The following is a 24,724-nucleotide window of genomic DNA, read 5'->3' as shown; positions in this document are numbered from 1 at the left end:
TTCATTTCTAATAATGCGCATCACATGAAACGCAGAACCAACATAATGACGAGCGTATGCGAGTAGATGGTCTTCTACACAAATGGATGGATTGTCGAATATTGTCTTTTGGCCATTATGAAAGAATAGGCAAATCGTTTCATGAAAGCTGTCAATGAAAGCAGTTTCTGGAGGAACTCGAACATGAAAGCTCTATCCGAATGAGTCATTATATCAGGTATCATCAATAGGGGCACATTGATTGAGCAGCCATAGAAACGTTCTCCACTTCTTTGTGTACGTGGAGTTATAAAGGCCAACATTAATGAATAAACCGCACACGACGAGCCTTATACCTAATGACACGATAACCGGCGGCCGTGTAATAACACCGCTCCGAGAAGCAAATCTACATGCGTTCATATCGTCGAATTATCTCATTCCACAAAAATGCTCATGAATTTAGAGTCTTTCGCTGAACATACCGAGTTAACGTATATCTGAACATAAGTATACGATAAAGTTATAAAGTAGATAACATTTAATTGACTATAAAGAGGCCGCAAACGTGAGGTCTAAAGGCATTTTTTCACAAGTCCCTTCGGGCTCCACTTCCCATCTCGCTCTCTGGCAAAGCATAATGAGTGGTTGTTAAAATTATGAATGGAACATCTTCCGAGAAGCTGCGTTGTGTGCAGCGGCGTGTGTCCGCACGGGCACGCACACGCGCGCGAGTGGAAGGGTTAGCTGCGCCTGCGCCGGGGAGCGTTAGGACAACAACATCCAGTCTGGCTGGCCCTGGAATTCGCTGTTATTGTATGTAGGTACGTCACTAGTGGTGGAATCACCTCATCGGATTCGGATACTCGCACGATTTTTGGAAAACAAAGCTTTCTCTATGTTTGTACGAATATTATTTGTCTCTACATTAAACTTTGTGAGTTTGTTAAACGTCCTTTACACATGGATGGATTGGATGGTAGGCTCATTTGTTAATGTTTATCTAATGAGCTGATGATTTATCAGATAAATTAAAAAGAAGTGTGCCAAACCAAGAAAACCTGCTTTTGTCGATTTGGTTAATCAATCTTTCATCAATATTAATTGTAATATTAACTAAGTGACTGAACTAAATATAGATTTTCCGCTTGTGCCTAATGCTCTGTTTTACTTTTGCCTACTACTCGTACGAGTATGAATGACAATAAAAAGATAAATAAACGAACATATTATAGTTTTGTAAGTAGTGATGTTCAGTAAAAATAAATAGGTACTTAAACGGCGATATACATATGCTTAAGATGATGTCAAAAATATCTAATTAGTGAGGGATTAAGAAGGAATGTGTGAGATATCGGAGCTCAAACAAAGGCCGTAGGTGCTTTGGAAGAGACGGGGTGTGTGAGAGGCCGAGTCCTTGTGTGCGTTTATTAAAGGAATTTAAAGGTCCAATTACTAGCGAGCCGCCTTCCATTAACAACTTTATTTATAGTGAGATGAATAGCTTGCGGCTTTTTAATCAATCATGTGGGCTACCTAGAGACATCCGGTGAGTACGACAATTGTCCAATAACTGTTGATCATTCCGCCGTAAAGCATGCATTCGCTTGCTGCACGGTGGTGTTTAAATGAAATGAAATTATCCATCACTGCGTAGTCCGCCCAGAGGAATGTAGTCCTACATGCAGCCCGCGTTATAATACACATTATTCATGTAGCCGCAATTCGGTACACTCATTTATCTAAAAAACCGCATGGTAATATGGCTGATCTTTTACCAACTAGATTATCAAAACCTACCATTTGAAGTAACATGTAAAGTTTAGCAACAATAGTCATAGTTTTGTTAGTCATATGGAGATACAAAGTAGTTTACCTAAAAGTTTCTAATGCCTGAGTATATAAGTCACATGACTGGTGATTAATTAAACTTTTCTCGAGAGAAATGAATGAGAAAAAATGTTTCCATTCAGTAACTATTAATATATGTAAACAAAGTTAATTGACCGTAAAATCCGTAAATTGGTTACGATACTGTTAATGAGCTTTGTAACTATTCGTTTAATAGAGTTCTAGTTTTGGTCTAAGACATTAAATTATAAAGACCGTATGTATATTACGTAGAAACTAATATGAGGACAAATATAGGTAACTAATTAACAATTAATTAGAACAAGCAGATACTGACATGGGTAGCCTACCATAAAGATATTTAACCTTTATTATTGTAGTTATAATTTATTTGTAGTTATAGAATCTGTTCTTTATCTATGCAATCATGTAAGGTACGATACTTTAGGTATAATTATATTTCTTCCTATTCTCTTGCAAATTTGATAAATTGATCTGCGATTTTCATCAAAACAGCAAGCACAAGTAGGAGTTATGCATATAAAACACTGGCATAGACCGGATTTAAACAAAATAAAAATCTTGAAATATGCGAGCTAACGTGTATGAAAATTGCTTGAAATATGCATGAAGTGTTACATTAAGCAACATTAAATAAAATAAAAGCATTTTATGTAGGTATCAGTTTTGAGTCAATATTTTATAGACTTACTTATACGCAACCGAAACCTATTTTGTAAAAAAGCACTAAATGCTTAGGTTAATATTTTATTGATTAGAAGTTATAACAAAACATTACTCTATGTAACCCTGATCTATTTCAATTCGGTGCCAAAGTCGAATAACATGTTAGTGACCATTTTGATTCTTATTTATTTGAATTATTAATTATTTATTTATGTTTTCAGTTAGTTCATTCATGTTAAATACATATGGCCAGTTATTGTCACTTCAGAAATGATGCCCTTCCAAAGAATAATACAAATATTGGTGAACATTCATAAAGAAACTGCTCATAAATATACCAAAAGAATACCAAATAAACTGCATAGTTTAATAATATTACTATGTTAAGACATTGTTACAGGCGAAAATTGACCTAATCATAGTAAGGAAAAAGTAATGCCAGTCATTAGGTAAATATCTAATCAGGTCTATGAAGTAATACACTGAGGGTATGTAGACAATTAATACATAATATTATTATTGTTTATTCCATCTTTAGTGTCAATTACTGTAGTTTTAATCAATTTGTGGGCATTGCTTAATTAGAAGCCCATTGAAATGTTTTCCTGTTTGTCCCAAAGATAAAACTCAGTGTTAATACAATGAATATTTTAGTTTGAGTTAATACTGTTTCTCGTCTCCCTATTCCCTATTATTTTAATATAAACCATATTTTTAAAATAAGAATTAAAATATGTTACGTAAATTCTCATTAATATCTACATTTTCGATTTTCCTGTACGAGGGATAGGTAGGTACTTACTTATATCGCTCGTACAGGATACCTGTATCAAAAATAGTCTTGATAATACTCGAATAAACTTAACTAACTTGATAAACCTGGTTCTACCTTTTTTCGCAGAACTTTTTTAATCATAATTTTACTATGCATAACAACGGATGGCATAATCTTCTTTACGCAGAAATTCGTTACGCATACACTCATTTGGTATAAATTCAAAACTAATAATTTTGTAAGGCAGAATCATATTTAGGCATAATTTTAGTATCCCGAATAATTAAAAAGCAGAACCATCACATCGCAGAAAGTTCTTAGTCAGAATAGTCTTTTGGCGTAGGTACTATTAAAGGTAAAATGTTTATTCCCCTATCGCATTATTAAGGGTTGTAGGGATGATGTGGAGGGAGAGAGGGGGGTAGGGGAACTCCCCCTGTGAATGGGGGAGATCAGAAACTTAGTTTCTGAAAAAACCTGAAAATGAAATTTTGAGGTTAAGTTGCGTTTTTTGGGTAGTTTTTATTGGAAATCAACTATTTAAATATGCGATTCTAGACTTAGCGTGTGTAAGGTCGCAAATCTAACCTAACCTAACCTATAGCTTTGTTGTCCAACAAGTTTTTTAAAATGACCTTTGTTGGTACATTTGAAGACTAAATCATGCCGATCTTACACTGAGAATAGGACGTCTTAGGCTGGACTCTATTCACAAAAAAAAACACGCAAACCCAAAAGTTGGGTAGGCACTCTAAATGTTAGCCGTATTCCACCATTGGAATACCATTAAATAATGATGCCAAATAATCATGGTGCTAAAAAAACATTATGCTAATCGAAATTATGCCAAATAAAATTCTGCTATCTTAAAAGTATTCCATTGAAAATTCGGGTATATAAACATTCTACCAAACGATGATTTTATTTTTAACAATGTTTATGCCTTATAAATATTCGGTAAAAGAAGATAATGCCAAGTGAGTTATGCCAAATGAGTTTCTGCGTAACGAGATTCTACCAGATAGAGGGGAGCCGATAAACCTACCTATCTGTAGTTTAATTTAATTAATGAATAAAATAACAGACTTTCCAACAGTTAAGGCCGCTTTCGTAGTGTTTTTTGTTTGCAAATCATTTTCATTCTATAATAAGGATTTTTTATTAGTATACTTCTTTAATTGCCACATTACGTAAAGGTTTTTTCGTAGCACGCTTCTAGCCAACTGAAAACAAGCTTTCATTAGAGTTAAAACGGACTACGACAAGCTGTCGATCGACTTAGCTTTCACAGAAGCCAGCCAGGCTGTACCACACTTGGGTCTTTACTTAAATCCATTATAAGAAGTTTATTTCTCATTCATCACATCCCTTGGACGAACAAGTCACAACCACACTACTTTTTTGGATTTATGTACCACCTAAAACATAATCAACATCTTAATATCATTTTTACCCACTTAATGCCTTTAAATTTTTCCCCGAAATTAGGGGAAAGCTGGGAGATTACAGCCGGGCGCCAGGCTGAAATGGCAGCAGCGACCACCGCCACCGCCTCACGCACTTCCAAAAAACCCCGAGACGTAACATAATATTTCCCGGGCAGCCTTTTATTTATTAGCGGAGAACTCAGAGGCCGGCGCCGGGACAACTCTACTTCCCAGAACCGAGCTTCGGAGTGTCGGCTCGAAGCCGTTACATCTATGAAAAAACAATATTTATGTCGAAGAAAAAATCGGGATACGAGCCGTATTTATCTGAAGACCGTGAGATATGCGCTTTTTGTACAGGCCCGGTTTGCAGGAATCCGCAGGTACCGCCTATCTTGTAAAGATATTAATTTGCTAATTTGATGGTCAAGTGGGCGTCAGTCGAGACAATTAACATTACTTACTCAATGCGACAAGTTAATGAAAACGACGTATTAATCTGCGTTTCAATTAACAAGATCAATACAAGATTGTTTTTATCTTCCGTTCCGCCATACCGTTATCACCAACGAATAAGGAATGTGGCCTGTTTATCCCCGACCCCGACTCATAAACACAGGATTACCTCAAATTAACAACATTGTAAATGTGAGTCAAAATCTAAATAAAGAAACTGGTTTGAAATTATAGAGGCAACATTTTGATACAGTTTGACTATTTTGGCCGATTGATTTGCTCTGTCCGCCAGACGTGGAGGCAAAACCAAAGGACCTTGGGCTTGGTCTTTGTTGTCGACACATTTCTCTGAAAGGCTGCAGGAATGACGGCACATTTTATTGTTGTCGCGAGGATCACCGTTCATCCATGTACTTAATAGCTTTTTTCCAATCAATTAATTTAATACTATAAAAAGGCAGAGATCCTTCGTTCACTGCGCAAGCTTAAAAAACTTGTATCTACAGGGTGGACTTATATTGGTGGTAATTATACAGCCTATTAAACGGATAATTATACAACTTTGTTCAGGTATGTAGCGGTGCATCGTCAAGGCGAGGGAAATAAAGTTAACTTGTCGTTGTGATCATGCAAAGTTCCATAAAATATAACTCATTGAGAATCTGACAATCAAGCATGCATTGCACGGCGATTTGGATTATTTTTATCACACATTTTAAAATACTGCAAAGAGCTTAGGTCACTCTTCTTCAAGATCCTACTTCATCATCATCATCATCATTTCAGCCATAGGACGTCCACTGCTGAACATAGGCCTCCCCCAATGCTTTCCATGTTGATCGATTGGTAGCGGCCTGCGTCCAGCGCTTCCCTGCTACCTTTACGATGTCGTCGGTCCACCTTGTAGGTGGACGTCCCACGCTGCGTTTTCCGGTACGTGGCCTCCATTCCAGAACCTTTCTGCCCCATCGGCCGTCAGTTCTGCGTACTATGTGCCCTGCCCATTGCCACTTCAGTTTGCTAATCCGTCGGGCTATGTCAGCGACTTTGGTTCGTTTACGGATCTCCTCATTTCTGATTCGATCTCGCAAAGAAACACCAAGCATAGCCCTCTCCATAGCACGCTGTGCAACTTTGAGCTTCTGTATAAGGCCTATAGTGAGAGGCCACGTTTCCGAGCCATAAGTTATCACTGGTAACACACATTGGTTATACACTCTAGTCTTCAGGCATTGAGGTAATTTGGACGAAAAGATGTTGCGTAGTTTCCCGAACGCTGCCCAGCCGAGTTGGATTCGACGATTGACCTCCTTCTCGAAATTGGACCTACCTAGCTGGATCGTTTGTCCGAGGTAGACATACTTGTCGACAATCTCGAGAATTGAGCTCCCAACTGAAACTGGGTAGGGCGTAACATGGACATTCGACATAAGCTTCGTTTTGTCCATGTTCATCCTCAGGCCTACCTGTTGGGAAACTCGATTAAGGTCTTCGAGCATTGTGCCAAGATCTTCCAACGATTCTGCCATGACCACAATATCGTCGGCAAACCGAAGGTGAGTGATGTACTCGCCATTAATGTTTATGCCGAATCCTTTCCATTCCAGGAGTTTGAAAGCGTCTTCCAATGCAGCGGTGAACAGTTTCGGAGATATAACATCTCCCTGCCTAACGCCTCGCTGCAGTGGAATCGCCCTCGTGCTCTGCTCCTGTACTCGGACCGACATGGTGGCGTTTTTGTACAAGCACTTCAGCACCTCGATATACCGATAGTCAATACGGCACCGCTGGAGAGATTGTAACACTGCCCAAGTCTCAATCGAATCGAAAGCCTTCTCATAGTCCACGAACGCCAAGCATAGTGGCAAGTTATACTCCTCAGTCTTCTGTATAACCTGCCGCAGCGTATGGATGTGGTCTATGGTACTATAACCTTTTCGGAATCCGGCTTGTTCGGGAGGCTGGAAGTCATCGAACCTTCGCGCGAGACGGTTCGTGATGACTCTCGAAAACAGTTTGTAGACATGACTCAGAAGCGAGATGGGTCTGTAATTCTTCAGCAAGGTCTTATCACCTTTCTTGAAGAAGAGCACCACCACGCTTCTGTTCCATGCCTCTGGCGTAGTTCCCTGGAGTAGGACGGAGTTAAAGAGTCTCTGAAGGACTTTCAGTATCGGTGTTCCACCCGCATTCAGAAGCTCCGATGTTATTCCGTCATCACCCGGTGCCTTGTTGTTCTTTAGCTGTTTGAGAGCCATCCTAATCTCGTATAGGCTGATGTCCGGGATATCTTCGGTATAGTGTCGAGTTAGCTTAGCTCTTGGATCTAAGGTTGAGCTATCAACGGGTTTGGTGACCGAGGTATATAGCTGTCCATAAAACCTCTCGATCTCACCCAGAACCTCGGCTTTTGTTGACGTTACACTACCGTCCGCCGTCGTTAGCTGGCTTTGCCCAATAGAGTTGTCTCTTGCGAACACTTTGGAGCCTTGGTTCCGCTCTATCGCCTCTTTAATACTGTTAGTATTAAAGTTGCGAATATCATGTCGCAAGGACTTCCTTATCTGTCTATTGAGCTGCCTATATGCCGTAGCGTCAACGGAGGACTGGACAAGAGCCTACTTATGTGGTTGAAATATTGTAGATATAATTTCAAAACAAGCTATAATTATTTATGAGTGTTCATTGGAACTTCACGGTGATAATTTTAAGTCAGATATTTCTGGTTACCAGATATGTATTAGTCTCGCTTTCCAAAACAAGGCACCCAACCAGAAAGAAGATTACTTCACCGAACACAATACTCACTACAGTCCAACAAGTGGTCCAGTAAAAAATGTGAAAGTAACAGTATTGATGGGGATCGAATCCACCTGTATAAAAATAGAGCATCGCAACAAATAAGAAAGCGCCGCGTGAATGCCCTCGACACCATTATAAATGGCTGGCGGAGCAACAAAGGGCCGGAACGGAGGAATTCAGCGCTTTGACTGCTAAGCCGATTGTCACCATCCCGCTATAATCTGTTTTGTACGTAATCACAATAACACTGGGTTTTTTCACATTCAGTAAAGCCTTGATAAGCACCTGCAGTAGTAGCCCAAATTGACTGCTGGCTACGAGATTACTCTGACGGTTTTAGACAATCTTCCTTTGTATTTTTAATTAAAATATGACCCACCCTCCTGCCCGACTGCGTTGCCTAGTCTTTTTCCTGGTCCAAGGCTCGACTTCAAAAATCAACAACAACAGGTTCATATTAAAACGCTGAAAAGTTTGTTTGAACGCGCTAATCTCAGGAACTACTGGTTTGATTTAAATAATCATTTTTGTGTAGGATAACTCGTAAATTGAGGAAGGCTAAAGAATATATACGATCACGCTATGACTAATTAATAGGGGTGAAGCAGTAAAGAAGAATGTTGCAAGCACGGGAAATATTATTCAAACTATTTTCACGCGTAGGTACGAAGTTGATTTTGTGGCGTAAAACCTTGGACCAGGCATACGGCTAGGCAACGCAGTCGTTCAGTAGGGTGCAAGAAAGAGGGGCAGCCATAGTAGATAACACAGAGTCGTTCAGGAGAGTGCAAGGAAGAGGTGCAGTACCTAACCGTAGTTAAGGATCAGCTGAGACGAACAAGGATAGACAAATCCAACTCGTGAGGTTTGACTGGGATACGCTGGTTAAGGCGGCCCTTTTCAAGGTTTGGAAGCCCGCGGGTGACGAGCCATTGGACGTAGAGAGGGGCATTAATTATACGTATATTTTCTACTTTAAGCCGTGTGGTGACGGCAGAGTAGAATACATTTGTCATCAACCCCTACTCTTCCCGCGGGTGTCGTAAGAGGCGACTTAGGGACTACACATCAAACAGAGAATGGGCAGCAGCGCTCTCTGAAAAACATCAATCTTTTAAACTGCGATCTCCAACCCGCCTGCCAAGCGTGGAGATTATGGCAAAACCCTCCACTATAGTGGAGGAGGCTCATAGTCCAGCAGTGGACTGTAAAGGGCTGTTGATGATGATGATGATGATTTCTACTTTGTCGAAGATAAGCACGAGAACGGTTTTTCCAAAACATATGAATTTAGTCTTATTCAATGCAGGATTAAATGTCCTTCAACCGTCATGTAGATCAGTTTTCGATACAGTAAGTCCATTACGCGGTATAACGGTAAAACCACAAAAATAGCCCTTTCAGGGGGCCCCACCACTTAAGCACAACTCCGCCGAAGTCGAAAACCTAGGATAGTATTAATGGGCAACAAATGAAGCCATTAAAACAATAAAATCTTCTGTAGGAATTATTTCCGATTTAGAATCTAATTCTACTGGCTTAAAAATTGTAACTGCAATTTGTATTTTGTACTATACTATGTAAATTGCTAAATAAAATATTTCTTTCCTTCTACCATCACTACTCGCCGAGTTAGTAATGGGATATCTTTTTTGATTCCTCAGCGTCATGCGACCATCCTGTCTCAAATAGGCAAAGAGGATTGGAGCGCATCTACATTTCATCATCTACATCAGGGGTGTCCAAACTAGATGGGACCCAGGGCCAATAAAAATGACTAAATACATTGGTGGGCCGCAAAATAGTTATAAAAAGAAAATATTGGTAATAAAATATGTATCGTTATTTATTAAGCACTTTTTCATTCATTTGTCTTTTACAATTCTGTCAACATCAACCTCAATATTAGTAGTAGCTAGGCGCAGTGCATGTTTAAGTAAAGTATATGTCAATGAAGACCTGTATTTCGATTTAATAAGTTTCATTGTTGAATATGCACTCTCACAAAGGTAGGTATTGCCCACCATCGAGCCCATTTTTTGCCCGAAATTCGTCAGTTTCGGTAAACGTTCAGCGAGGAGCTCAAAAAAATCAAGTCCTATTTCAGTTCTGCCCTTGTAAAAGGGGACTGATTGTAGATCACACAGTTTCAGTTGATAATCAATCTTCACACTCTCAACTGCGATCGTTAATGGATGAGTGAAGACTGCTATATCACTCTCAATTTTAAATCTGCAAAACGCCGTTTAAATATATTCGATGATTATTTCGTCCAAGTATTTGAGGTGCCGGGCCGCAATAATCAAAACCATGGTCAAGGGCCATGGTTTGGACAGCCCTAATCTACATAGTGGAAATGTCGCACAGAAGGTTAAAAATATTCATAGCCTATGTAAAAAACTATATTTTACTAAGGCTCTTGCTGCCTTACCACAGCGCCGATGAGGCTGGTATTACTTTGGTTGTGCAACTAAAGGAATATGGTTACCGGCAAGTGAAAATGTAGCTATTTGGTATATTTGGTAGCTCAAAACACCACGGTAGCGCGACCAGTAGCGCCACCGTGGTGAGATAGGACCTTTAGTCACACGTTCCTCACTCATGGGCACCAGTCCTCCAAGGAACAGGGAAGAGTGTAGAATGTCAGTGCCAGGTCTTCATACTAGCTAGAGACAGTAGATTTGTGTGTATTTTTTAGTTTAATGTTTTAAGAACTTGTGTGAGGCCTCTTCCTTTTTTGTAGGGCAAGCCAAGAAGATAAGACAGGCAAAAATTGTTACCCACGTTTTCTAAGTTACTTTCTTGTTTCCCGAAAAAGTTTGTTATAAATTAATGCTTTAAATTAAACTGTCTTAAAAGTGGTTTTCAAATTGTTCAATGTTGATTAAATCGAAGCTTGAGTATTATGTAATGTGGTTTTGGGTACTACTTGTGATTGTTAAGTAACATTATTATGTAATGTAATTGAAAAGTGACAAAATAAAAGATCTACTTTTATACCAAATAAGTTATTACAGTAATAATAATAATAATAAGCCCCGCAGGGCAGCTTTGTGGCGAGCTGTTGGTGAGTAGCGACACCACGGGGCCAGTTGTTAATCCGAGTGCTCCCGAGAGTCGGTCAAGACCCTCGTCTTCGGCTTGCCGAAGTGGAATCCGAGAGGGTCTGCAGGACTTTCACCTCTGGCTTGCCTTAACCGGCCGGCCAGAGTGGAGTCGCTAGAGCTATATGCTCCAGGGGTGGAAGTGTTAAAGGGCATAACGCCGCGAGTAACTTCGGAGAAAGCGCAGCACACCTCTCTACACCCCTGAGCTGGCAGACGCCAATGTTGCCCCTCAGTCCGGTCTATACGACCCATGACGCCAGGGGGGGCCCATTTAGTCGCTGGCTAGTCACCGCCTGCCATTTTTTCAGTCCGAGACTATGAACCAGGCAGGTGTCCCGTAGTCTCCATCCATAGCCCAGTAACCAGTCCATCCATCCTTCATCCATAACCCTAGTCCATTCTCCAATAACTGCAATAGCTCCTGTGCTCAGGCTGGGGATGGTCTCTGGCTACATCCCATGATATAGTCAGAGACTAGATCCAGCATGTGCACCACTTTCATTTTTGTCGATTATTTTGCGCTTAAAACGGCCTCTACGTGTTGGATCTGTATCCCCACGCAAGCCTTATAAAGGACCGGGCCACTTTTGACCCGTGAGCTCCAAAGCGTACAAACATAATAATAATAATAAATAGTTTATTTCCAAACCATAACACTAATACAGCTTAGAATCTTAATCACGTTAATTAACAACTTCGTGTTTAAGCAAATTTGTTGTTCCCCTGACCTTCAAAATAGGAAAAACCTGAGCTTTGAAGGGTCAGTGGTTCGGCTCGCGATATGGGTATGAGAATTCTTACAATTTTCTAAGTTTAAAAATTACTGTGAAAAGATATGTGAATTTAACAAAAGAAATATAAAGTAGATAATAAGACGACAGAGAACTGTGAGTGTTGCTTGTTGTATAAGCGTGTGTGTGTGTGTGTGTGTGTGTGTAAGTGTATGTGTAGGTATGTGTAGGTGTAATGTATATAAGTGTAAGTGTATGTGTGTGTTGTTGTCTAGGACAACAAATCCTCAGTGTCAGTGTAGCCAAGATTTTGCAGGTACAATCTTAACTTCTTTTTAAGCTCAATCTGTGAAATGATAATGCCAAAATGAACAATAACGATTTAATACACATTATCAAATATTTGTGGAGTTTGTACATATTTATTAACTACTGTGAATCACTGTCACTGCCTGAATAATTGGCTAGCAATGAAAGGCCTGATCCGGCTGCCTTATCTGAACTTTTAGTGTCATCAGTTTTAGCTGGTATTGTACTCACAGTATTTTCTTCTTGAGGTTTACTTGCAGCCGCTTCAGGCTTTTTCCTCACAAGATTACCTAACCCTGGTTTCTTGGATAACACGCCTATACTTCTGTTCCATGATTCGTTTTTCTTTGACTCTGTTCCTTTATTTTTCGCGACTACAGGTGCAATGACCTCAATCCTAGACGTTTTTGCTGGAGGGCCATTGTCTTCTTGCACTTCTTCTATTATTTCCTCAGCAACCACTTTATTTGATGAACTCCCAAATTTAATGGACCTGGAACACAGTTTAACCACTGATTAGATTTATTATCTCAGTGGCAAAGGACATCTGTATTCTGTATGTATCAAATATAACTTAATTGATATGCACACATTTAATAAGTTTATACCACAGATTACTGATAAGTTACTACTACAAACTGATGTAGGTTGGGGGACATTTTAAGATATTTTTTTAGTTATTTTGATAGAAAGAATATACTTAATACATACTTAATAAATTCATTGTCTTCTTTTTCTTCTCTTGCTTTCCTCTCTTCCACAGTTTCAGGCTGGTATTGCTTGAGCATGCCTTCATAGTCCACGGTTCTCTGCCGACGGTTGAGCTCTTTCAGCTCTTCAAGACTCTCCAACAGTTCAATTTCTTGTCTTGATTGTTCGGTTCTATACTCTGAAATAAAAATAAAAAAGATTATAATAATCTCTCTCTACCCAATTATCATATTTCAGGAAATGAGTCTTATGTGCTGGGAGAATACACATGATCACCAAGAACAGGTCATGCAGACTATCTGATTCAGAATTGCATAATTTCAGAATAGCAGTTGGGCTTTTATAAACATTATAAATACTTTCCTAGCCTCGTAAGCCCGGATGTGCCTCAGAAGGAACTGAAACTTTGTAGTCAGTAACGCCGAGACATTTTCGGAGATGATTTCGAAGTATCGCCGGATGTGCCTTCAGAGGAACTAAAACTTTAGCGATAAATTTAAGTTAAAAAATTCGCGCCTATCGTAAAAAAAGAGTGATAGTCTATGGCTTAAAGTATTCAAACTCAGGTATCCGAACTTATTAATATAAAAAAAACAAAATGTCACTGTCAAATTATCATTTTTCTTTGACAAGGCGTCCGAGAAGACATGATGTGTGCCCTGTGGCGAAAAACACAAGTTCATCGCCATTAATAAGAAGAAGAAGAAGAAGACATGATGTGCGATTAATTTTATTTCTTCACGTAAACGTAGTTTAATTGCAAAACTGACCAGTATAATTTAAGTTAAAATACTGCTAAACAAGCAAAAAAATTATTTTTCCCAATTTGAAGTAGTTTTGTAAGATTTTTTTTCGTTTCAAAATAAAAGTTCTTTGCAAGGAACATTCGGTCTTGATGGTGAAAGTTTTATTTTTGTATATTTTTTCTATTGAGATGGGATTGAGTATTGGACTTTTAAAATTATGATATGATTGAGAAAATTTACCATGTGAACGTTCTGATTTTTAGTTTAGTAAATATTATAATTAACATGAATATTCACTTTACTTCTTATACATTTTAACCTATCATTAGTGTATGTTATAAAACCGATAGTACTTTTAAAAGTACTAATTATGAAACATTAAATAAAATTAAAACCGTTGTTCCTTTTCAGTTACATTTATTAATATCGTTACTGTATCTTTATGTAGTATTAATTTATTAAGAAGGTAACATTTATGTTTTACTTTAAAGTATAAAATACAATTTATTTACTTTTCCTTTTTAAAGTCTGTAATACCGAATGTTCTTTTAAGAGAAAACATTTTTTTATTATTTTTCACCTAAAATAAGCTCTATGCACTATTATATAGGGCCCCTGAAAATATGAATGCAAAAGAAAATCTCTAACATAGAAATTTTTTTACTCGAAGTGCTCGGCGTTTACTACTTCAAATTATTCGTTCTTCTGAAAGCACATTCGGCGATACTTAGAAGTCGACACAATTTACTCTTCGGTCTTACGAGGCTAAATAATGTTTTTTTTTATCATTCATTTGTTTTGATTTAGTATTCTGGCCATTAATTTTTTCCAAATAAATATTATAATTTCATTTAACAGGCAAAGGCACTGTTTTATTAACCCATTAACGCCCAAATGAAAACTACGGTCAATTTCACATAGCCAATGTTTATTTTCTTTATAAAAATACTTCAGAAATAATACTAAACAGAAAGAAAACCAAAAACAAAATCAGAAGTTAGGTTTTCAGGGGTGTACTAAGTTTAGTACAATGGGCGCTTATGAGTCATATTGAGCAAAGCATTCTCCATCTTGGCACAGTGTTTTCAGGCACTTGCCATAAGCTGTTTTGACTCTATTGAAACACACAGTAATTTTAAGCGGTCAAATCAGCTTGTTTGCTGGTTTATTTTGATTATAACCATTATTTCATATTTCTTCTCCATCAACTAGAGCAAGATTACCTACTATTATTTATCTTTTATAGGTCAAATATGTGCGCTACTATAATATTTGCGGAATGCTAGCTGATCTAAGCGACTATATGAGTTTACTATGCAGTGCAGTCTGCATGCATTTGAAATTGTCATGTCCACCATATAAGCGACCAAGACCCATCCACCGCTTTTTTCCTTTTACCTCAGTTTGGTAAAGTTCTATAGACTATCCATCTGATCTAACCCACTAATCTTTTTATTATACTGGAGCTGGACACCCAGTGGTGCCTAACTCTACTTTTTTTTATCAAGATACCCCATATAATGACCTTTTCCAATGGTTCTAAAGCATCAAAATTTGTTCCAATAGTACCCACATTACTATCTTTCAATCAATACTAATAAAATTATGTTTGCCTTGTCGAATCTGTCTCTAGGCGTTTTGTGAAAATCTTTATAAGTACCTAATCAAAGGATACTACCGTTTGGTTCTGTTGTCACGTATGGTTCCAAAAATTATGTAACTAAGTCTCTTTAGGTCGACAAACAGGTCGTAATTGGGAAAACAAAATGTTTCTTTTTGTTGTCTGTAGCCCCATAAATAAAGAGCCATGTTATTGGAAAAAGAAAACAATGATTACATATAAGAACTATGAAGAAATAAGTAAACACTCTAATAATAATGTCATTATTTTACTATTTTACGTAACATGTCAAGCGCCCATTGTACTAAAGTTAGTACAGCATCACTTTGGGAGTTATAGCATAAAAAACTTTCCATGAAATGAACTTTTTTATGTATTTTTTATTAGAATATGTTGTTAGCTAATACACTAACAAGTTATTCGGTATTTTGTGTAACTTAAACCTTGTATAAAAAATTGTCAAATATCCACTAGGAGATACGAAAAAATGACTGAAACGAAATCGCAAAATACCCCCTTAAGATTTTATAATTATATTGTGTTTCATCTCAGGATGTAATGCATAGGCCTTTGTTTACCGATTGGAATTATTTTCCAGAGTTAAAATACCCACTAAATCAGATTTATCGTAACTTAAAGTTGTGTACAATTTATAGTACGGCGGGCGTTAATGGGTTAAGTCTCCTGTATGTTTTAACATATTTATTGAATGTTCTACTTGTAGCTAATGAAACGATTTATTCTCCCCAAGTAGAGTATTTATTCTAGTCTAAAAGGATTGTCAATAAATTACCTAATAACTTCATAGGATTGTTGGCTTCCTCCTCCTTTTGTTCCTCCTCTTCCCGCTTGGCCTGCTCCTCCGCCAGTTTCAGAGCCATGAAGTTCCTCGTGGCCCCCGCTTCTATCTCGTAGTCCGTGTTCTTTGGATCTGTCTTGAATGATATCTCTTGAAGGCACCGTGTGCACTGAAATTGTAAATGAAACAAAACTGAACATGTGTGTATTTACAACAATACGTAGAATAGTATAGTATTAAAAATTTATAAGTATGTTGGTAAAATCCTGAGACAATATCATCTACACAACCACTAAATTGTATGTGTCTCTGGACTCTGAATCATGTCAAATCTTTTGCTGAGTGTCGAATTTAAACTGAAAACCATGCTATAGTGAAATAAACTCGACTCTAACATGTGTAATATGCTATTTGTTGGGTTCACTGTGTATGTTCATGTAGAAAAAAATACCTTTATATAAAACCTGTAAATTCTTATTCCAAGATAGTCCTCATTCTCTACATCCTCTTTACGGGCGTTGAACTTCTTTCCTTTGTAGATGTACTCGCCACACGTCGCGCAGCGCATGTTGAATGGGGCCATCAAACGCACGGTGTATTGGCGGTTTTTCGCCAATTTCATGCGCGGGATTTTGGAAGGATCGAAGTCCGGGGGATAGTATTTCTGAAAACATTAAACATTCCATGATAAAACGATGGTTATACGCTGAAATTGTTAACCAAGCAGGCAACAAGTTTGGAGTAACAATTTTACAGGGCGTTTGACAGTGAAAGTAATACTTACGTTTAAAACTTTTCTTTCCGACATTTTGTATCAACTACACACTTCTTATTAGAAGTAAATAACCAGCTTCTCAGCCAAAATTTAATTAAAATCGCAGTTATTTACGTTGTTAAACAGAAAAACTTCTAGCGTGCGTCATTGACAATGACACTTCAACTTGTTAAATGTCATTAATGTCATTTGTGACTTTTTTTTTAATTTACTGGACTAGTGGGGCAGGGTGAATGAAATATGCAACCAACATGGACTAACTTGTTATTAATTAACGTCTTGATGCAAGGAATTAAATTCACCATGTTGGGTTTCGTTTAACCGTCATTTAACTTCGTCACTTCACTGCCACTGTAATCAAGTAGGTAATCACTTGTTCACTGCAGGAGGACAAGACCAATAACTGTCTGCTTAGCATAACTATTTTTCCCTTATTCATGGAGAAATTATGTATTAAATAAAATTCTAATATCTTGAATAAATTAAATGATACGCTATTATTTTCAAAAAATATATTGTTGGATAAAAATACATCACAAAGACAAAATACGACAATGATTATTCACTTTTACTACTACAATTTTACCTAAACAACACTTTCAAGAGTAAATAGGTGCTCCATAATATCAGAAAAACAGAAATTTCCTGTAACAAAAGAAAATAATTACTTATACATCTAAATATATAAAAAATAATTGGCTGTCTGTCACAGAAAAACTTTATATCACGCGCGTCCCTGTTTAAAAACCAGGATAAAAACAGCTATACCCTATGTCCTTTCCCGGGACTCAGATTATCTCTCTGACAAATTACATCAAAATCGGTTCAGTGGATTAGGCGTGAAAGTGACACAGACAGAGTACTTTTCTATTTACCCGCCAGAAGGAGGGTTATTATAATATTAGTAGGGATAATATGAAAAAGCTCCTCTATAGCCAGATGTTGAAATCCCAATGACGACTTTATTGTAATCAAAGCCACGTTAGCTAAGTAAAAAATATAAGCTGTGTTTAGCAAAATGGTTAAAATAATATTACGTAAAATTTCAATAAGGCGGTACCAGTCATTGGTAATTAAATAGGTAAGTACGCTTACAAGTTAATGGACATATTCTTTTTGAACTTCCTCTAAGTATAGCTTTAAACGTATCGCTTTTTATCATCATTTTACCGGCACTACTTAGTTCAAAAGTTTTATCTGTATCATTAACATGATTTATGCAATAATTTTACTATGGTCCACTCCACACATCCACTAACTAGAAAGAAGTCTAGTTTTGTCAAAAGGTTCAAATCGTCTTAAATTTCCTACCATGACGGTCAATGTCGGAGTAAGTCCGTGATAGATACCAACCGCTCCCGTCGGTTGCCTCCCGCTGCGAGCTCGTGCTCGAGCGCGGCGATCTTCTCCTCGTGGCGCGTGCGCTGCGCCTGCGCGCGTCTCTGCTGCTCCTCCAACGCCAGCACAATCTTCTCCAGCCGGTGGATTTGCTGCTGCTTATTCTCCAACGTCGCGAACAGCTCCTGGATCTCCTCAGCTTTGGCTGCGATTTGCTTGTTCACCTGGAAATAAACGGTTTTTTTTTCCAAATCATGCGTTATTTATAGAAATAGCAGCAAATGCCTGAACAACTTAGAATCCTACTTAAGCACCTACTAGAAAATTGAAAAACACCAACATAAAGTTCACATAAAATAAAAGCAAAAAAATTCCCTCTTACTTCGCCTACAATGTTCATTCGATGCTCTAGATCCTGCTGAAGGGCAGACAGCTCTCGACTTTGTTCCGTCTCCTTGTTCTTTAGCATGTTGATCAGCTCTTCTCGAACCTGCGTCACTTGGTATGTTACAAACATGATATTTTACAGTATATGCATTACCTACTTACAAGAGTCTGTCAAAATCATGGGTTGTTAGAATTGACTAGAAAAACCATGAACCTTTATGACCCTTGCCTGGGCACGTGATGTCTTGTCTTGTTGCTCCAGCTGCTGTTCTTTCTGCATAAGCATTTCGGATAACTCCTCGTTGCGATGCACAGCTTCCAGCAAACTCATTCTCAGGTTCATTATCTGTGAAGTCAGTTTTCAGTCATCACTCACATTCTTAAAAGCAATGAAATACTTAATTCTTGACAGATTGGGTACCTCCTGTTGCAAATCCTGGTAGCTGATACCATTTGGAGCTTCCTGGCAGTTAGCTACAGCACGGTTGTGCGCCTGCAAGTCTCTCACATATTGTTCGTATTGAGCGACTTTTTGCTCACTGAAAAAATGTTAAGGTTTATGACTAACAGTAGCAGTCTAGTATTATGAAAAATTTATACAAAACGTCACCAACTTACTTCAATTTAATATTTTTCGTCAATTCTCGAATTTGTATCTGCATTTTGCCTACAATCTCTTCTTTACTTAGAAGCTCGGCTGCTAACTTTTGCTGCATACCTACCTTGTTATCAGACTCCTGAAAAGAAGTATCTTTGAAATTAAAATGTGGCATGAGCAGTAAGAGATGTTCTAGTCGTAGTCACCTTGACGATGAAGTAAAAAAAATATCAGGTATATAGGACTGAAAAGAAAATATTAGCAAAATAAGTTATAATGGAAATACACAAGCCTAATGATAACAGTGAAACAGCAGTTACCGTAATCTTTGTCATTGTTTCCAGAAAGCGAACTTTTTCTCGTTTGCACGCTGTCACTTCGTCTTCGGTCATACGCAGAGTATCTTTGGTGGCTTGCAGCTCTGCCCATAAATCCATTTCTCTTTCTGTTGGTAACTCTAAAATCAATAAGATATGAAATTAATAAAAGTGAGGCACCGATATAAAAGTAGTATTCTACTGCGGACATTTTAATCTTCTTTATTATGTTTCTTACCAGGATTTGGTCTACTATTTTCAAGCTCGGTAATTTTAGCTTTGAGCTCTTCAATAGTATTCTGGCTTTCTGTCAGCGACACTTGGAGTGCTTGTTTCTGGTCAATTTCATGCTGGGTCATTCGCTTCTGTTCTTCCAGAACAGTCTTTACGTCTTTTAATTGATTCGTTAAATCCTGAACTGTAGCCTTATGCTGTGCAATCATTGTATCGATCTGCTCCTTCAGTTCAGCCACCCTGTCCAATAATAAATACGAGTATTAATGTCTACGTCCTGTTCCAAGTTAATATCGATCCATATAACAACTAACTCTGTTTGCAGTGCATCCCGTTGCTGTGCTATGTGACCACTTGCCACTTCACCAGTTTTTAGAGATTCTTTTAGTTTTCTTGCACGTGCTTCTAGTTGCACTTCACGCTGTCGACTCTATAAAGTACATTACCATTTACCTATAAATATCAGTACTGAAACATCGTCGTAATAAATTGAAGATTTCGTGTAAACTCACCTGGTCTTCTAAAGTCTTCACAGTCCCCGTTAGGCTGGCTATACTGGCTTCTGCCTCTCGAAGCTGTCGATCCATTTTGGTGACTCTCACGCGAGTTTGACGTAACTGCGACTCGGTGGTCGACAACTTGTCCTTCGTTGATAATCGCGCTGCCCGCTCTTCCTCTAATTCACGACGTGCTTCCTGAAAAATGTTCAGGAAAGAATACTGTATCCTTGCTAGAGAGAGATAAGAAAACGTAATGATGGTTTTCTGTGGCGTAGTAAGAGGTTGCACTATAGCATGATTGAAAGTTTTTTTTTTTTAAACTAAGACGCACCTCCAACATTCTGATGGTCTCGTTGTCACTCCGGACTTGCCGCAACTCGTTTATAGCAGCGATGCGCATGTCCAGCTCTTGTCGAAGGTGTGCTATCTCACGCACCAGAGACTCTCCAACCGCCACCAAAGCACTGCGCTCGCGACACGCTCGCCTGTCAGCATTTAAATAAGTTGGTAGGGGGTCTAACTACAAGAGTCATGATATTATGTAATGTAAACAAATACCTAGATAGCTGAGTGACAGTATCAACGACACTGTCGGCGCAGCTCTTTAGCTCTCGCAATGTGTCACACAGCTCTAGTCCCTGCGCGTTGTACCGAGCAATCTTTTCCAGAGACTCGCTGTTGTTTTCCGGCTAAATCAGAAATATAGCTTTAAAACTATACATTAAGTATCAAAGAAATTTAGAGCTTAATTTACTTACATTTTTCTCTATGAGATTTTTAACCCAATCGATGAGTTCCTGACGGGCAGTGAAGGCCTGCAGACACAAATCGGCAAATCGCGTTGGAACGGTTGCTACTTTAGCATCGACTTCGGCTAAAGCACACTCATCTGCAAGGGAGAGAAAATAAATATATTCTGACAACTCCAATTTAGTAATGAAAATCAATCAACTCTACTATCGGTCTAGCATTTAACTCAGTCAGTGCCTGGGGTATGGGAGCGGCGCGGGAGTGGTATTTTGACATAATAATAATATAGCCCGGCGGATTAGCAAGCTGAAGTGGCAGTGGGCAGGGCACATAGTACGCAGAACTGACGGCCGATGGGGCAGCAAGGTTCTGCAATGGAGGCCACGTACCGGAAAACGCAGCGTGGGACGTCCACCCACAAGGTGGACCGACGACCTGATAAAGGTAGCAGGAAGGCGCTGGATGCAGGCCGCTGCCAGCCGTGCGATGTGGAAGTCATTGGGGGAGGCCTATGTTCAGCAGTGGACGTCCTGTGGTTGAAATGATGATGATGATGATGAATAATATAATATGACGTTGACAGGGCATACAAATCTGAAGACTCGATGACATTTGACGTAACAAATAACTGCACCTTCCCGTGCCGCTCCCATACCTCGGGCACTGGCCGAGTTATGTGCTAAACCTATAATTTGTCTTGTAGAAGCATAGATAGACTGTGATGTATCGCAAATGGTACTAATTACCTACTCATGTTAGAAATTTTAAACATTGTGAAGAGCAGCTTTATCCTAGGACAAGTTTTTAAAAACTTAAATGGATAAGGCTAATTTGTAATGACAATGTAACATGTGTTTCATAATAAAATATTTGTATTTGTATTTGTATTAATTATACGTTATCATTATAAATAATGGAAAAAAAATATTTTTCCAAACAAGCTGTTAATGCGCTAAAAAGAATATAAAACGAGTTCAAACTCAAAAGGCTCGTGTCATTTTATTGCAGAGCTCCTATGGCTACCTTCCAGCTCCATCATGAGATCAGCTCCATGTCATCATAATATTGCATTGGAAACCGGGAAGTGGGTCAATTTTAAGTTGCAAGATTTGCCTACACCAGACATGTGAAAGTAAATAAAAGCTTGTAACAAATAAATTACCAAACGGCACGATATTGTTGATGAGTTCCGCAGCGCCATCGGTGGCGGCCGAGGCGGCGGCGTCGCGGCACAGCTGCGCCACCTCGTCGGCCGCCCAGTCGGCCACGTTGAACACCACCAGCTCCTGCTGCTGCAGCCCCTCGCCGCCGCCCAGGCCCTCCTGGCACATGCGCTCGCGCAGCCCGCGGAGGCAGTCGAACACTTCCAGCACTGCTTGCTGTCAATATCGCAAATAATGACCTAAATTTCAGTTTTGATTTACTGGCTTCAAGTTTCAACCTGGGTATTCCTTTGAATGGTATAATGTGGTGGTATAACTAAAGATTTGCCTAGAAAAAGGCCTAAAGCTGCATCGGATTGACTGACAAAACAAACTTCTTTAAAAATGCCTTTAACTCTTTAGCGGTGGTGGTCTTTCATAGTGGTACAAAGATTTATAGCAAAAACAAACGTTACAAGAAATAACTACATGAAAACGAACGTACTTGTTTCATATCCAACTCCTTCTTCATGCGCAAAAATTGTTTCTGCTTCATTGAGAACACCGACTTGATATCGTCGTCTTCTTTGATCGGTGATCTCGGTGGACTAATGACTGAATTCTGAATTTTTTCATGAATAGGCGTAGTGGGTCTATTGGGGGTTGCCAGCCTTTGTGGGGTGTTGGGGCGACTAGCCGGCGTGCTATGGCGAGGGTGCACCGGGGTGGTGGGACGGCTTGGAATCCTTGGCGTCTGAGGACGACTGGACTGCAGACTTTTTGGTGTTTGAGGGCGACTGCTCAAGGCTGGCGTATGTGGTCTGCTTCGTGCAGTTTGTTCTATAAAAACAACATTAATATTTCTAGATTGAAGTCAAATTAACTACGCTTTGTGGATTCTACTGGATATGTTAATTTACCTGTTACTCGTTCGATGCATTCGTCTTCATTACATTTATCATCTAAAATAATTTTAATTTTATTTAGTAGTACTTGGTATGTAGATAAAAGAATTAAACTGTCACATAAACATTCGTATGCTTACCAAAATGGTCAGTTTCATTAAGCTCCTCTAAGTCTGCAACGTTACTATAGTTTGATGTTTCTTCCATTATTACAACCGACACGTTCTCCACGATATAACTGTCATGCTCTTGTTTGAGTGGTACCTATTAAATTAAAAAATAAATAAGTAATTTACTAAATCACACTATGGCTAGTATTTCCAATATTGACATAAGTACTTACGGTAATATTGTCAATGCCATCGTCGGAATTTCGATTTATCTTAAAAAAAGTAAACAAATAATTTACATTTTGCGAATAGTAAGCACTTAGGTACCTAGAGCACGTTTGAAATGAAAACTTACTTTTATGTCAGATTTGGAGTCGCATCTCGGAGGATTACGTACAGCGGGGCTCTTTGCCTGCAAATAACAACACCACTTCTTGTAGCTAATATTTACTCAAAAATATTACGGAGAAATATCGAGCAAGTGATTACCTTGACTGAAACAGGAGAGTTCGACGTGCGGTTAGGCGACTGCCTTTGCGCGTGGGGTAGGAGTAGATTTCTATTCGTAGCGTTGCGAGCCGCGCGCGCGGCAGACGCAGCTGTCGGGCGGGGGGTAAGCCGCGGGGCGGGGGTATCTGAAAAAAAAAACACCCATCGGGTATTTTCCAAGCTTTTCTCTTTATTCTTATAGTGCCATTCCACCATAGACGGAGCACTGTAGATGTAGAGATTCGGTTGGCAATGGTATGTTTATTCAGATACCTTAAAAATCAACCGCTTCTATTCGGTTTTAGTTCTAGAATCTAGCTATAACTTAATGTAATTTTTAAGCACTTTCACACGGCAAATTTTAAACATTCTGATGAGTCACTATTATATGCACCTAACCTAAATAATTTCATTGTTCATGCCGGTAATCTCATCTTCTTGTCACAAGAATCATGGGAAAAATTATTACAATAAAGAAAACGCTACTAGCTTTAACCAAATTAGTAGTAGAGCAGAATAAGCTTGTATCATGAAGATTTATTAAATGAACTCGAGATGTTGAGCGAGTAAATAAAATTGACTTCTCACAGCTGTCAAAATTGGTGAACTATCTGACCAGAGCCCCGATTACGGTAATTTTTAACGTCAACAATCCAGACACGCTTCTCGATTCTTCGATACGATTGGTCGTTCAACAGCGTACGTCAGCTGTTTTGACCAATCGTATTGCAGAATCAGAAACGCGTCTGGATTGTAGACGTTAAATGTTAATTACCGTAATCGAGGCTCAGAACATAAACCTACCTATTGAGGATCAGAAATACAGCTACTACAAGTTGTTAAATTACATGCTAGTCTACAATTTCATAAGGATACATACGAGGTTTATCTTTTTGCGCTTTCGGCGTGGTCGTCATGCTGAGCGCAAAAACTGATCACAATTAAACACAGCCAATTCTTTACACTTCTTATACAGTTTTTCTATTGGAAAAAGGGAACATTTACAATTTTGTTAATAATTTCTTTGTGTTGGAATTTTGGTAATTTTTGATGTTCTAAACTCGAAACAATTGGCAGTCGTTTTATACCTGAATGACATTTGACAATAAATGATATACAAACTATTTTATATGATTTTGTTATCATTTACCAGAGCACTGGTAATAGAGTTTCTAAAC

The 24,724-nt window shown here is 38.6% G+C and overlaps 3 protein-coding genes across 7 annotated transcripts in view; all 3 read right to left on the bottom strand.

The window, feature by feature from the left end:
- Positions 1 to 24,724, bottom strand: part of LOC135073320 (myosin-11-like) — a 48,630-nt gene that overhangs the window by 9,021 nt on the left and 14,885 nt on the right. The gene's annotated exons all lie outside the window — the stretch shown is intronic.
- LOC135073635 (splicing factor YJU2-like) lies at positions 12,184 to 16,928 on the bottom strand. The gene is made up of 5 exons (XM_063967792.1): positions 16,786 to 16,928; positions 16,453 to 16,665; positions 15,996 to 16,170; positions 12,836 to 13,013; positions 12,184 to 12,617 (listed from the first exon to the last, which is right to left on the bottom strand). Exons 1-5 carry the CDS (start codon positions 16,807 to 16,809, stop codon positions 12,245 to 12,247), a joined length of 963 nt encoding a protein of 320 aa, XP_063823862.1. The 5' UTR covers positions 16,810 to 16,928; the 3' UTR covers positions 12,184 to 12,244.
- LOC135073319 (myosin-3-like) lies at positions 17,274 to 24,648 on the bottom strand. Of its 5 annotated transcripts, none has more exons than XM_063967444.1 (21): positions 24,427 to 24,647; positions 23,547 to 23,692; positions 23,413 to 23,469; positions 23,291 to 23,329; positions 23,088 to 23,211; positions 22,963 to 23,004; positions 22,548 to 22,882; positions 22,063 to 22,279; positions 20,909 to 21,039; positions 20,709 to 20,839; positions 20,482 to 20,635; positions 20,163 to 20,345; positions 19,965 to 20,080; positions 19,655 to 19,890; positions 19,420 to 19,556; positions 19,120 to 19,238; positions 18,923 to 19,040; positions 18,716 to 18,847; positions 18,497 to 18,604; positions 18,130 to 18,338; positions 17,274 to 17,421 (listed from the first exon to the last, which is right to left on the bottom strand). In XM_063967444.1, the coding sequence occupies exons 1-21, from the start codon at positions 24,461 to 24,463 to the stop codon at positions 17,403 to 17,405; spliced, it is 2,790 nt and encodes a 929-aa protein (XP_063823514.1). In that variant the 5' UTR covers positions 24,464 to 24,647; the 3' UTR covers positions 17,274 to 17,402. The 5 variants fall into 5 exon arrangements, with proteins under 5 accessions (XP_063823514.1, XP_063823515.1, XP_063823517.1 ...); XM_063967445.1 differs by having other exon boundaries at positions 18,731 to 18,847; XM_063967447.1 differs by lacking the exon at positions 18,497 to 18,604 and having other exon boundaries at positions 24,427 to 24,648.

This window comes from Ostrinia nubilalis, chromosome 7 (assembly GCF_963855985.1).
Source record: "Ostrinia nubilalis chromosome 7, ilOstNubi1.1, whole genome shotgun sequence".
Classification (NCBI taxonomy): domain Eukaryota; kingdom Metazoa; phylum Arthropoda; class Insecta; order Lepidoptera; family Crambidae; genus Ostrinia; species Ostrinia nubilalis.
Note: the sequence above shows the minus strand (reverse complement) of the source record. Positions and strands in the feature narration are given on the sequence as shown.